The 12,930-nt window shown below is 37.6% G+C and overlaps 1 protein-coding gene across 26 annotated transcripts in view; it reads right to left on the bottom strand.

Annotated features, from left to right (window-relative positions):
• Clasp2 (cytoplasmic linker associated protein 2) overlaps positions 1-12,930 on the bottom strand; it is a 198,664-nt gene that overhangs the window by 145,642 nt on the left and 40,092 nt on the right. For all 26 annotated transcript variants that reach the window (XM_036192030.1, XM_036192036.1, XM_036192031.1 and 23 more), the window contains exon 7: positions 11,911-11,981. In XM_036192030.1, coding sequence (XP_036047923.1) covers positions 11,911-11,981 — 71 coding nt within the window. The remainder of the gene's footprint in view (positions 1-11,910; positions 11,982-12,930) is intronic.

The raw sequence follows: 12,930 nt of genomic DNA, 5'->3' as shown, positions 1-12,930 counted from the left end.
GTTATTCCATGTATCAGGTCTCAACTGAAATATGTATCAAGAGAGGCTGAATTAACATCACCGAATTACTTATAATTTCAGTATTCGATTTTCTTTACATAATGACCATTCATATGATGACTCTTAAAAAGGTTATATCACCTTTACAACAAATCCCCTGGGTTTTACAGTTTATATTTTTCACCACAAACACTCTAAATCATTACACTGTAAGATGCACTGTTCCAGGGTGGAGAGATGGCTCAGTGGTTAAGAACACCAACTGTTCTTCCAGAGGTCCTGAGTTCAATTCCCAGGGACCACATGGTGGCTCCCAACCATCTGTAATGAGATCTGGTGCCCTCTTCTGGCCTGCAAGGACACATGCAGGCAGAATACTGTATACATAATAAATAAATAAATCTTTAAAAAAAAAAAAAAAAAAGCACTGTTCCATTATTACAGTCTCAGGCAAAGACATGAAACATTATTGTTTGCAATAATAGTTTCTGGTCACAGACAACCACATGGAACAAACTTAAAAATCATACCATATCTGAAGAAGCCAAGATAATTTCCCTTGGGTAGGGACATCACGTGAGAAAGAGGAGGTAGCATCTTCAGGGGTCATCATCCTACTGTACAAATGACCCATTTCCACACATCTTCACAGTGTGCATTTATTTTACCCTAAAATGTTTTTTCTCTATAACTTTACTTTTTAGTTTGAATATGTGATAAAACAGGGCTGAAAACTCTGTGGGGCAAAAAAAGTACAGAAATAAAGAGTTGAATTAACTTTCAATAAATTACTTTTTACATGAACTATTGGCCTTCCTATTGGGGCCTATAAAAATATTTTCATTAATTGTTTTAGCACTCCTGGGGACTGAGCTGATAACTCTGTATATAGGTGAACATTCTCCCTGAGCTCTAGCTCCAACCCCAGACAAGTCCTGAACTTGGGCTCCTGCTCCCTCAGCCCCACAAGCAGCTGAGATGGCAGGCCTGTTCCATCAGGTAGAGCATGTGTATAAAATGAAGAAGAACTGGGATCTTTGAAGACGTTTTAAATACAGATTTTGAACACAAGTATTAGTATAAAAAGAGTCGCTTGGGAAGACAGACACATCTAAAAGTACAGAAGTGGATTTCCCCAAGAGTCACCAACTAATATGTTTTTGTACACATAAACATTATTCAAGTATCCTGAGTTAGAATACAATGAACCATAATTTTCCTTGTTAATATTAGTGGAAATACTTTTTTTCATTTAATGGTCTCCTACTTGGCAGCAGGGTCTTGAGGAAGAATGCAATTTTCATGAACAAGGAATACGTGTACTTTCTCCAGCGCCATTACCACAGTGTCTACTTGACAGGAAACATAAGGCTCCTGCAGTGGTCCAGGGGAGCACTAAAGACGACCTGAAGTATGGATAGTGATGAGGGAAAAAACAAGCTGACAAGACATAAGTTCATGTATCAGAGGTAGAAATGACTGGTTAGTTAGAATGGGAAATCAAGTCAAGTTTCACCTTGGTGGTACGACTGACTGAAATAGCTAAACTGGGGAAGAAATAGATTTAAGGATTGAGAAGAGAAACAGAGCCAGACCTGGCAGCGCATGCCTATAATTTTAGCATTTTCAAGGTAGAGACAGGAGAATCAAAAGTCCAAGGCCATCCTCTGCTACACAGAGTCTGAGACCGTCAGGTTCATGTGAGATCCTGTAAGGGATGAGGGGAAAAGAGGGGAGACAAGGAAGAGGAGGAATGGGGAGGGAGAGTAGAGGGAGGTGGAAAGGGTGGGGGAGAACAGGAATACACAAACAGGGCTGTTTCTGGATATGATAAACCCGAAAATGAATGCCTATTAGGCATCTAAATAGCAATGTCATCAAGATCACATGCTACCAAAAGCAGAGTATAAAGAACAGATAACAACAGCTAGAACTGTATTTGGGAGTCATCAGCAAAGAATCTGGTAGTCTTTGGTCTGGACTGGATGAGTGAGAGAAAGATTAAATCACAGGATTAGCTTGGGCCTTAAGATTTGCCAACATGACAAGGGGACTTCTCTCTAGTTTCCTGTTGTTAACTAATTCATAAAGGTATTTTCAATGACAACATAAATACAGTCATTCCTCAGTAACAACAGGGGACTGGTTCTAGGAACTTAAGGATGCTCAAGTCTTTCTTATATAAAATGGTTATATTTGAGATAACCTAGACATGTCCTTTCATTGCTTTAAATCATCTCTAGAGAATTCAGAACAAATGCAATATAAACCAGTTATTGTACTACACTATTGAGGTAATAATAATATGCTCCCCAATCTGTCGATGTTCAGTACAGAGGTGGTCATCACAAGCATGTGATGTGTGGTTCCTGAATCTGTGGGTGAGGCATCCACAAATGTGGAGTCACAGATATAGAGTTAAGTATACTGTCATCAAAAACATCTTAACTGAGCAAGGCAGTGGTTACACACACCTTCAATCCCAGCAAACTTGGGAGGCGGAGGAAGGAGAATCTTTGTGAGTTTGAGAACAGCCCGGTCTAAAGAGTGAGTTCAAGGACAGCCAAAGCTACACAAAGAAACCCTGTCTCATAATACAAAACACAAAACAAATTAGCCAAAAACAAAAAATTCAACTATCTCCTACATTTAATCTGTGTATTATAGACAATTTTAACTTTCATATTCAACTACACTTGCAATATTTACATCATAATCTCCAAGACAATTATTTGGGACACCCTCCAAAAAAATGCCAGATTATAACCTCAAACTATTGAATTTACAGAGAGAGAAAGAGGAGAAATGTAGATATAATAGTCTTATTAAATAAGAAACACAGAGTCAAATGCAGTCTCTGCTCTTAGCTACTGCTCTGACCTCTTGGGCTTTTAACTCTGCATTTGGCTTTGTGTTTCTTATTTAATAAGACCGTTACATCTACATCTGGCAACCACGTGGCAAGAATTCATTCAAAACTGCTCATCACGGCTCGATTCGGCTTGGCGGCCTACCAGCTCGCCAGCTTGGCCTAGACCCTAAGCCTGACTGACTGTAGCTACAAGTGGTTACCTGCAGCTGGAGCTACCTGCAGCCAGATTGACAACTCAAGCTGAGAAGAAGAAGAAAGAAGAAAGAAGAAAGAAGAAAGAAGAAAGAAGAAAGAAGAAGAAGAAAGAAGAAGAAGAAGAAGAAGAAGAAGAAGAAGAAGAAGAAGGAAGAAGAAGAAGGAGGAGGAGGAGGAGGAGGAGGAGGAGGAGGAGGAGGAGAAAAGAAGGAGGAGGAGAAAAGAAGGAGGAGGAGGAGGAGGAGGAGGAGGAGGAGGAGGAGGAGTGTTACCAACAACTCAGGCCTACTGGAGCTACCAGTCTGGCTGCACTCAACCGTAATTGCAGCAGCTACATGAAAATGCAGATGGAGCTACCTGCCGCCCAAAACGCCAACTCACATGGTCAGAGCTTGAGGAAGCCAGAGCCCAGGCTCGACTCGGTTCAAGCCAGGACACATGCCGCTTTCTTTCTTTTTGTTCTCGTTCATTTTCTCTCTCTCTCTCTCTCTCTCTCTCTCTCTCTCTCTCTCTCTCTCTCTCTTCCCACCTCAGACGCTAGGTAGCTGTTTTGAAATTCCCTCGGATTTCTACTGTTCTACTGTTGTCTGGTCTGGTAGACACAGGTGCTGACGTGACCATAATTGCACCAAAATTTTGGCATCAACTTGGCCTCTTCAGGAAGTAAACATTTGGCTGTTAGGAATTGGAACATTATCTTAAGTGCAACAGAGTGCAAGAAGGCTCAAATGTATAAGTCCAGAAGGACAGAGAGGAAAATTAAAACCTACGTGGCTATATAGCTATGAACCTGTGGGGTCGAGACCTGTTACAACAATGGAATACTCAGATTAACATTCCTCAGAAAAAAATCATAAACTAGCACATGTTTCTGAGAGGAATATTGGAAGGTATTATTCTAATGAGTGGTCACCAGCCATCCATATTATACAAGAACAGGGCACAAAAACTGATGATCTTCCAAAGACACCAACAGCTCTACCTTTAAAATGGTTAACAGACAAGCCTGTGTGGGTTCATCAATGGCCTTTAACAACAGAGAAACTCCAGGCTTTAGAAGAGCTGGTAGAAGAGCAGTTAAATGCTCACCATATTGAAGAATCAACCAGACCTTGGAATTCTCCTGTATTTGTTATTAAAAAGAAATCTGGTAAATGGAGAATGGTAACAGATCTTAGAGCAATTAACAAAGTAATTCAGCCAATGGGCTCTCTACAATCTGGAATTCTTTTGCTTACTCTGTTACCAAAAGGATGGCCTCTTATAGTTATTGATTAAAAAGACTGTTTCTTTTCAATACATTTACAAGAAAAAGTCAGAGAAAGATTTGCTTTCATGGTGCCTACTTACAATAATTCTCAACCTGTTAAGAGATATCAATGGAGAGTCCTCTCACGGGGAATTGTTAGGGACCAAGATGTCAGGAACCAAACATGAACCATGGAAAGTACTAGCTAAGCCAGAGAACAAGTCATAAGCCCACCGCCCTTCCCCAGAGGAGTAACACCTGTTTACTAACCAGAGGCTCCCAAAGATAAGAACATTCCACAGTCAGGTGCCATGGCAACCGAATGTAAAGAGCATTCCATGGTCAGGTAGCCTAGCAACAGAACAAATGGCCCCTAACCAGTGACCTTAGCCGACTTCTTGCAGTTGCATGACCTGCACGTCTCCCACATTCTGCACGCCTTCCACATTCCTTCCCCTTCCCCTCTTATGCTACATAAGCCATGCGGAGAAAAATAAAGATTGGCAGCTTGATCAGAATACTGTCTTGCTGTCTGTCTCTCGTGTTGCCCTTCCCTTTCATTTACTCTCACAGGTGGGTCGCCCCCATTGAAACCCCACTGGCCAGGGCAGGGAATGTTGAATAGCCCAACCCTGTGCCAATATTTTGTACAACAGCCACTGGAAGTGATACGTAAAACATTTCCTAAATCTGTAATTTATCATTATATGGATGATATTTTACTAGCTGACTCAAAAGCAGATACTTTAGAAAGAATGTTTGAAGAAAATTTTGCCTTGCTGGGGATTACAAATTACTCCTGAAAAGATACAAAAAGGAGATTCTATTAAATATTTAGGATATGAAATAGGGCTACAAAAAATCAGACCCCAAATGGTGCAAATTAGGAGAGATCCACTACAGACTCTTAATGACTTCCAAAGATTATTTGGAGCCATTTCTCATTTATGAACTATTGTTGGGGTAAAAAATGATGAACTCAATAATTTGTTCAAAACCTTAGAAAGTGACAAGGGCTTAAATAGTCCAAGAGAATTATCACCTAAATCTGAGAAAGAATTGGCCTTGGTAGAAAAGAGAGTACCTAAAGGACCAGTGGATTGTGTCGATCACAAAGTTGGATTGCATTTTGGTTATCTTACCCTCTAAGCATTCTCCTACAGAAGTATTAATGCCGAGGGAAGATATTATATTGGAATGGATATTTTTACCAAATAAACTGAATAAAAAATTAAAAACTCATGTGGAAAAAAATCTCTGACTTGATTTCAAAAGGAAAATCAAGACTTCATCAATTAGCAGGAATTGACACAGAAGAAATTGTCATTCCTTTAACTAAGGAGGACATTGAAAAATTATGAGCAGAAAGTGAACCCTGGCAAAGAGCTTGCAGTAATTTTTGGGAGAAATTAACAGTAAAAATCCCAAAAGTGATAAAAATGACCATAAAGAGAGCTGATTGGATTTTGCCTTGAATTGTATGGGAAACACTGATATCTGGATTTTGTACATTTTATACAGATGCAAACAAACAAGGAAAGGTAGGTTACAAATCAGAAATACTAAGTAAAGTGGTTCAAAGTCCTTATAATTCAGTTCAAAAATCAGAATTGTATGCTATTCTGTTGGTATTAATGGATTTTTCAGAACCTCTCAACGTAGTTACTGACTCTCAGTATGCTGAGTGGTATTACATATTGAGACTGCAGAATTTATCTCTGATTAGTAAGAATTAACATCACTATTTATTCAGTTATAAAATACAATCAGGAAAAGGAGTCATCCTTTATATATAACTGATATCCAATCCCATACAGGCCTGCCAGGCCCTCTAGCATAAGGTAATGATGAGATTGATATATTATTGATAGGAAATGTGCTGGAGGCCTCAGAATTTCATAAAAAAAATCATGTCAATAGTAAAGGTTTTAAAAGGGATTTTTCCATAACCTGGCAACAAGTCAAGGAAACTGTAAAGAAATGTCCTACTTGTTCCTTTTACAATCAGCCACTATTACCAACAGGCTGTAACCCAAAGTGTACTCAGAGGAATGAAATCTGGCAGATGGATGTATTTCACTTTGCAGAATTTGGAAAATTGAAATATGTACACCATACCATTGATACTTATTCATGATTTCAATGGGCAAGTGCTTTGAGTTCTGAAAAAGCTGATTCTGTAATCATTCATTTGCTAGAAGTTAGGGCCAACATGAGTATACCTGCACAAATTAAAATTGACAATGCTATGTCTGTGTTAAAATGAAACAGTTTTTGGTTATTACAATATAAAGCATATTACAGGTATACCACATAATCCTACAGGCCAAGCAGTTATAGAAAGATCAAACAGAACTCTAAAGGGTATGCTAAATAAACAGAAAGGGGTAACAAAACCCCCCAGAAATAGCTTACATAATACTCTATTAACTTTGAATTTTCTCAATGCTAATGAGAAAGGAACAATAGCTGCAGAGACACTGGATTTAAAAAAAAAAAAGAAAAGAAAAAGAAAAACCCTACAGAATTAAATCAGCCTATATACTTTAAGGATGTGCTGACCTCAGAATGGGAACCAGGGTATGTGTTACATTGGGGATGAGGTTTTGCTTGTTTCTACAGGAGAAGATAAGCTGTGGCTACCATCAAAATTGATAAAGGTTCAATTTGAACAAGAGACACCTCTTAATTAGAAGAGGTGATAGTTCATCAACCAGCATGACCATCCAGTTTAAACTAACTTATACTATTAACACATGCCTTTTCATTTAATCAGATATAACTTGCCAAAAGGGAACCTTGCCAAATTAGTCTTGGGGAAAGTTTTTGTTTTTGTATTTTAGGAGAATGAAGGCTAAGAAATATGAAGAACACTGGACAAATGAGACAACTGAAGAAAAAGGACAAATCATCTAGAAAAAAATGTCCCAATAAAAAAAGTAAAATGGCCTATTGGTATATCATCTATAAAATTTCATAAGTCTTTCTTTTTTCTTTTTGAGCTGAGTATCGAACCCAGAGCCTTGCACTTGCTAGGCAAGTGCACTACCACTGAGCTAAATTCCCAACCCTCATAAGTGTTTGTTTGTACTCTTCGCTAAAGAAATTTAACACTATTAGTCTTCTTGTAGTCCCAGTTCAATCAAAATTTAAAGCTGGCTTTGGATTTGGAGAATGGCTCTCTCCTTCTCTAAACTCAAGCATGTTAAAAAACAAACAAACAAAAAAATGGAAACTCCCTGTATCATGCCAGAAGAAAGAGCCTTCTTCTGATATGGGACAGGAGAAAAACCAAATTAATTAAGGGACTATTCTATTACTACAAATTTCAATTCTTTGACTCTATTTTGATTCTTTACATTTTCCTTAAAGTATGAATTTTATATCAAAATTTACAAGGCTTAAATACATATATTTTAAACTTTGTTAAGATAACAATGGCCATCTAGAATCTAACTAATTCTAGAAAAAAAAGGCTTCAATTAGCTGCCTATACATGTCTTTGTGTTCGAGTCTCTTATCAGTTTTCTGCAGGAAATCACAGCCAGGCCCAACATCAACTGAAATCTCCAGGAAGAAGATGGGGCCCCACAACAACAATAATTCCACATGGACAATAATAATACCACTAAGCTGACAAACATTACCTACAGATCAGCTTTGGACTACAAACTGCTCAGAGCAATTTTGAGATGGCTAGCTGAGATGATCCAGTTTCAAAGACACTTGAATAAAGACTTGAGATAAGCCCTGAAACTTTGGCATTATGCTTAGACTGGACAACAGAGGATATAGCTACCTTTCTTAGAATTTGACAATTAACCCAAAATTTTTCTTTTCAGAATAAAAATACCTTTGCCCATACCCAGCATGAAGCAATTTTAAGAATACAATGGCCACATTCCCAAAGAGGTGGTGTGGGGTGGGTGGTTTTTTGGTCTTTAGTGGGTTTTGAATCTAGGATAATTTTCATTGTTTAGGAGAGTTGGTTACATGTTGTTGTTAAGGGTTAGGAAAAGGGCTAAGCAAAGGAGATTAGATTTAAGATTCTTGTTAAAAAAAAAAAGATATATAGAAATGATAGAACAGAGGGTAGATTATTGAATCTACTCGGAAAAATAAAGAGAAGACATAGATATGATATAGATAAAAAGATAGATTATTGAATCTACTTTTAAAAGACAATTACTAGTTTAAAATACTTTACATCGGACTGGATTTTTTTTATATTGTATACAAATTATATATATTGAGATTGATATTATTAGAAAATGCTATACATATATTTCTAATCTTGTTCAAGATATTGTATTTATACCGTTCATTTAACAATGTAATGCAATTTGCTGATCCTTGAATGTTATTATTACCAACTATTAGGATATAAAGAAATGAAACTTGGGTTGGGGATTTAGCTCAGTGGTAGATCGCTTGCCTGGCAAGCACAAGGCCTTGGGTTCGATCCTCAGCTCAAAAAAAAAAAAAAAGAAAAGAAAAGAAAAAAAAAGAAATGAAAGTTAGTAGTTAGACACTACAATCGAACTTGTAGTCATATTACGTGTGTTTTCAAGATCGAGCAGATATATTTTAGATAGACAGGTCATCTTCAAACCCTTCAGAGATCTACAGAATATGGCATTAAAAATGTTTTAATAACTTAGAAAAAAATTTTTTGTTATGACTATGAGACATGTCAGCTCCTGGCAGTACCAGTCTACTTCAGAGAAAATATGGGCACTGGAGAAACTGTATATGGAGTTAACTTTCATTGTGGCAAAAGTTAGCAACTGAACAACAAAGTATCCTTGAATGGACTGCTGACAAACAGGACAAAATGGACAGACAGGACACAAAACAAAGGACTACTGATTCTTGCCAAGACCAGTGTGGTTGTGGCTTTAACAAAAGGTATCTTCTGAGGCCAGGACAATATGGCACCATCCCTGAAGTGGCCTTTGCAATCCAGAAAAGGTACAGTGGCCTTTTCTTCAAAGGTAGCTGAACAGGCGGTGGACGGATGGCTTCTGATGTGCAATGCAACAGCAGCTGAAATAGTTATTCTTGAAAGAATAACTAAACTGACAGATTCTAAACTCTCAATGGTAGACTGGCATTTAATAAAAGAGTTGAAGCCACCCACAAGCTGAGAAGAAAGGGATGTGGAGAAGAACGGGATGCCAAGATGAAGCCACAAACACAAGACAAGAAGAATAGACAGCTGAATTAAAAAAAAAAAAATCCAGAATTTAAGATCCTGAATTATGACATTACACTAATGGAATTCAGGTGTTTCTGGTACAGGGACTGCTCTCACCAAATGTGATATTGAACTGTTGACCTTGTGTACATCCTACTTCATGAATGAGTCTGTCAGATACGCTAAGCCTATAGGCTGAAGATGATGCCCCAACACTGCGGAGAAACCTTGGGTGGCTGTCTGGACAGCTAGCTGTTTCTGTCAACTCACATTTTTTTTGGAAGGGGCTAGCGTGCGCTGCCTGTTTTTATTTTTGTTAGGTAATATTATTTCCTTCTTGGGTCTCGGAGGGAGTTGAAGATTAGTTAGTTATAGGTGAAGATTAGATAGTTATATAGTTTTCCTTGTTAAGAATTTCAGAAAAGAAACTCACTAAAGAGGTGTAAGTGTATAAATTTGAAAGACATTACAAGATAGTTCTGTTAGTAATTTAAGTTAGGATAGAAAGTGAATCAGGTACATTTTGGACTTACCAAAATAGGATAGATAATGAAATTATTTTCTCTGAATTTGTCAAATGCAAATGGACTAGACATTGTTTAGGTATTTATATAGTTCTTGTACTTTTGTATATAGTTTTTCTTATATTAGTTATAACTTTTTTCCTTTTTCCTTTTATTAAAATAGAAAGGGGGAAATATGGTGATATTTTATTTGTGTTGAAATGTGATTTTATTTGTATGTTAATGAATAAAGTTACCTGGGGGTCAGAGCTAGTAGCAAGCCATAGCAGAAGTCTGGCAGTGGTAGCACACGCCCTTAATCCCGATCACATGACAGGCAGATCTTTGTGTGTTTAAGGACTCAGCCAGCATGGAGACACATGCCTTTAATCTCAATACCAAACATAGAAGACCAGGAGGTCTGTATAGATAGGCAGTGGCGAGGAGGTCATGTGCTTGGGTTTACATCCGATGAGAAGGCAGAACAGACAGTCAATAAAAAGACAGACACACAGGAAGTAGGCCTCTTTCTGAGGGGAAGGACGGCGGCGGCAGTGAGGGGTAAGAAAGGGTTTTAACTTCAGCTCTTAGCTACTGCTCTGACCTCTTGGGCTTTTAACTCTGCATTTGGCTGTGTTTCTTATTTAATAAGACCGTTACATCTACAGAGAAAAAGAATAGGAAGAACAAAAAGCCTCTCCCACCTTCTCAAAGTAGCAAGAATAATCTCATCAAACAAAACAGCAACCATGCTTCCAAAATGATCCACATTCAAATAGGGACTCCTTCAATTTTATACCACAGACCTTCCACAGTTATAACCAAACAGTGTGGAGCACAAGGAATGCTATGGAAACCCCCAAGTCAAAAACACTTCACAACTCTTCCTTTTCCTGCTGTTCTGGCTGCTACAGACATCAACACAGATAACTACTAGACAAATTAGGATGCAGTTCTTAAACACCTTCTATTCAGAAGAGAAATGTGAGAAACAGCTGTCTGAGTGAGAACTAGCAGCAGTGAAGTCACTGTGTGCTTGAGACCAAAGTTTAGATTAAGGTACACATGATCCGTAACACCTAACTGTCACTCCACCCGACTCCCTGAACACAACAAAGCCAGCCTAAAGGGAAAAGAAAAGAAAGCCTAAATTACATTTGAGCTAGTTTTCCTATTGTAGGACTTTAAATTCATACAAGATTTTTCTCCAACATCATTTACTTTGTCAAGCTAACCCACATTCTGATGTGAAGCTGCTTTCCGCTCAAGGAAAAAAAATGGTTAGCTTTGGGAATAGGATATATTCTTCACAAATATGGCTAATGAATTCCATCTAGGTAGATGTTACTCAGTAAGACAAAACACAACTTACCAACATTTTCAAAAAGGAAGAAATCACAAAATCAAATAAATGCCACCTTATCTGTGGATACAGACAGCAATTCCAAACCTCCCTGAATTCTATCTATTTGGCCTCATTCTACTGTTTCTTCTCTAATACTGTCGTTCAGAATCTGTACATTGGTGAAGAAGGCCAATAGATCCCACAATTTCCACTAAAGGCAGCAAGAGAAACTAATTACTCCAATTATAAGAACACATTTCACACATGGAACAAAGCATAAGAGGATTATCATTTAAATATGAAGACAAAAAGTAAGGCCAGAAACATTCTCCCTTTATACTACAGTTCCATTATGAAATTTCACAACCCCAGAGCTTCAGAGAAGGTGCAGATCCAGGATTCAAGAGTCCACAGTTACACCCTGTAGTTTACAAGCCACAAAAATCAACACTTTTAGAATATACTTGGGTTGAAAACACACTAGTGTCTAACACTTGACTAAGCCATCTCAGAAATGTTTAAGAGCTCAAAGAACTTAATTACTCTTACCTTTGCAGACACTCAAAATCATACCGCCCGAATTTTGCACTTCATCAAATTTGGCAAGTATCATTTCTAATCTGGGAATAAAGAATAAATTGTTTTTACATAGAGATGAACAGAAACAATTTCCTTTACCACCTCTCTTAGAAAAAAATTCTAGGGATTTGTTTTATCTAACCAACTCTCTTACAATTGACTCAAAGAAGACACAAACCCTGCTCTCTTCATTCATGAGAAGCCAAATACAGGTCTGATTCTACATATGCAGATATGTCAATAAAAAGACAGCTTTCACACAAAGCAATTCCAAGTCCACAAAAAACCTTTCTAGTTCCATCCTTGTAACAAATCTATTCAGACATCGTTCAAAAGCTTGTAGAACTCATGCTAAAGAGACAGCAGGCAAACACAACAAGATGGAGGAAGGCAGTGACACTCATACAGCTGCATCTGAGGTATCTTCTGATGTTACCAATCCCCCACAACACGAATTCCACTAAATTTATATTCAAGGTAATTACTCTTTCCACACTTCTGATAATGTTTTAACCAACAAACAAACAAAATAAATCTCCACGCATTTCTTACTAGAAATGTAATATATACTCATTACAGAAGGAAGTTAGGAATGTAACAAGGAAAGGAAAGAAGTATTAGCACATACTCCAACAATACAGAGCATTTACTCTCCTAGAGTATTTGTATTCACATAGATCTTTCTTTGGGATAAAACTGGATCTTGCTGACAATACAATAGTTTCCCTTTTCTTTAACTTTCTAACCTATCATTCTATGACTTTTTCTTCGATTAATGACATGTATTTGGGAAGGAATGAGAACCACTGTTCTATGGCTTTTAACTGCCAGATGTTTTCTTTGGCTTACACTTACATTTCTTTCACAGTTTTATTTCCTAAAACATTTTATTAAGTCTTGATCTACATCTTATAATTTATTACTTAAAAAGTGGGCCTACAGGTACTTTTTGAAATGTCAATACCTAACTTTAATAGAAATAACTAGCCA

The sequence above is a fragment of the Onychomys torridus genome, chromosome 7, assembly GCF_903995425.1.
Source record: "Onychomys torridus chromosome 7, mOncTor1.1, whole genome shotgun sequence".
Lineage (NCBI taxonomy): Eukaryota > Metazoa > Chordata > Mammalia > Rodentia > Cricetidae > Onychomys > Onychomys torridus.
Note: the sequence above shows the minus strand (reverse complement) of the source record. Positions and strands in the feature narration are given on the sequence as shown.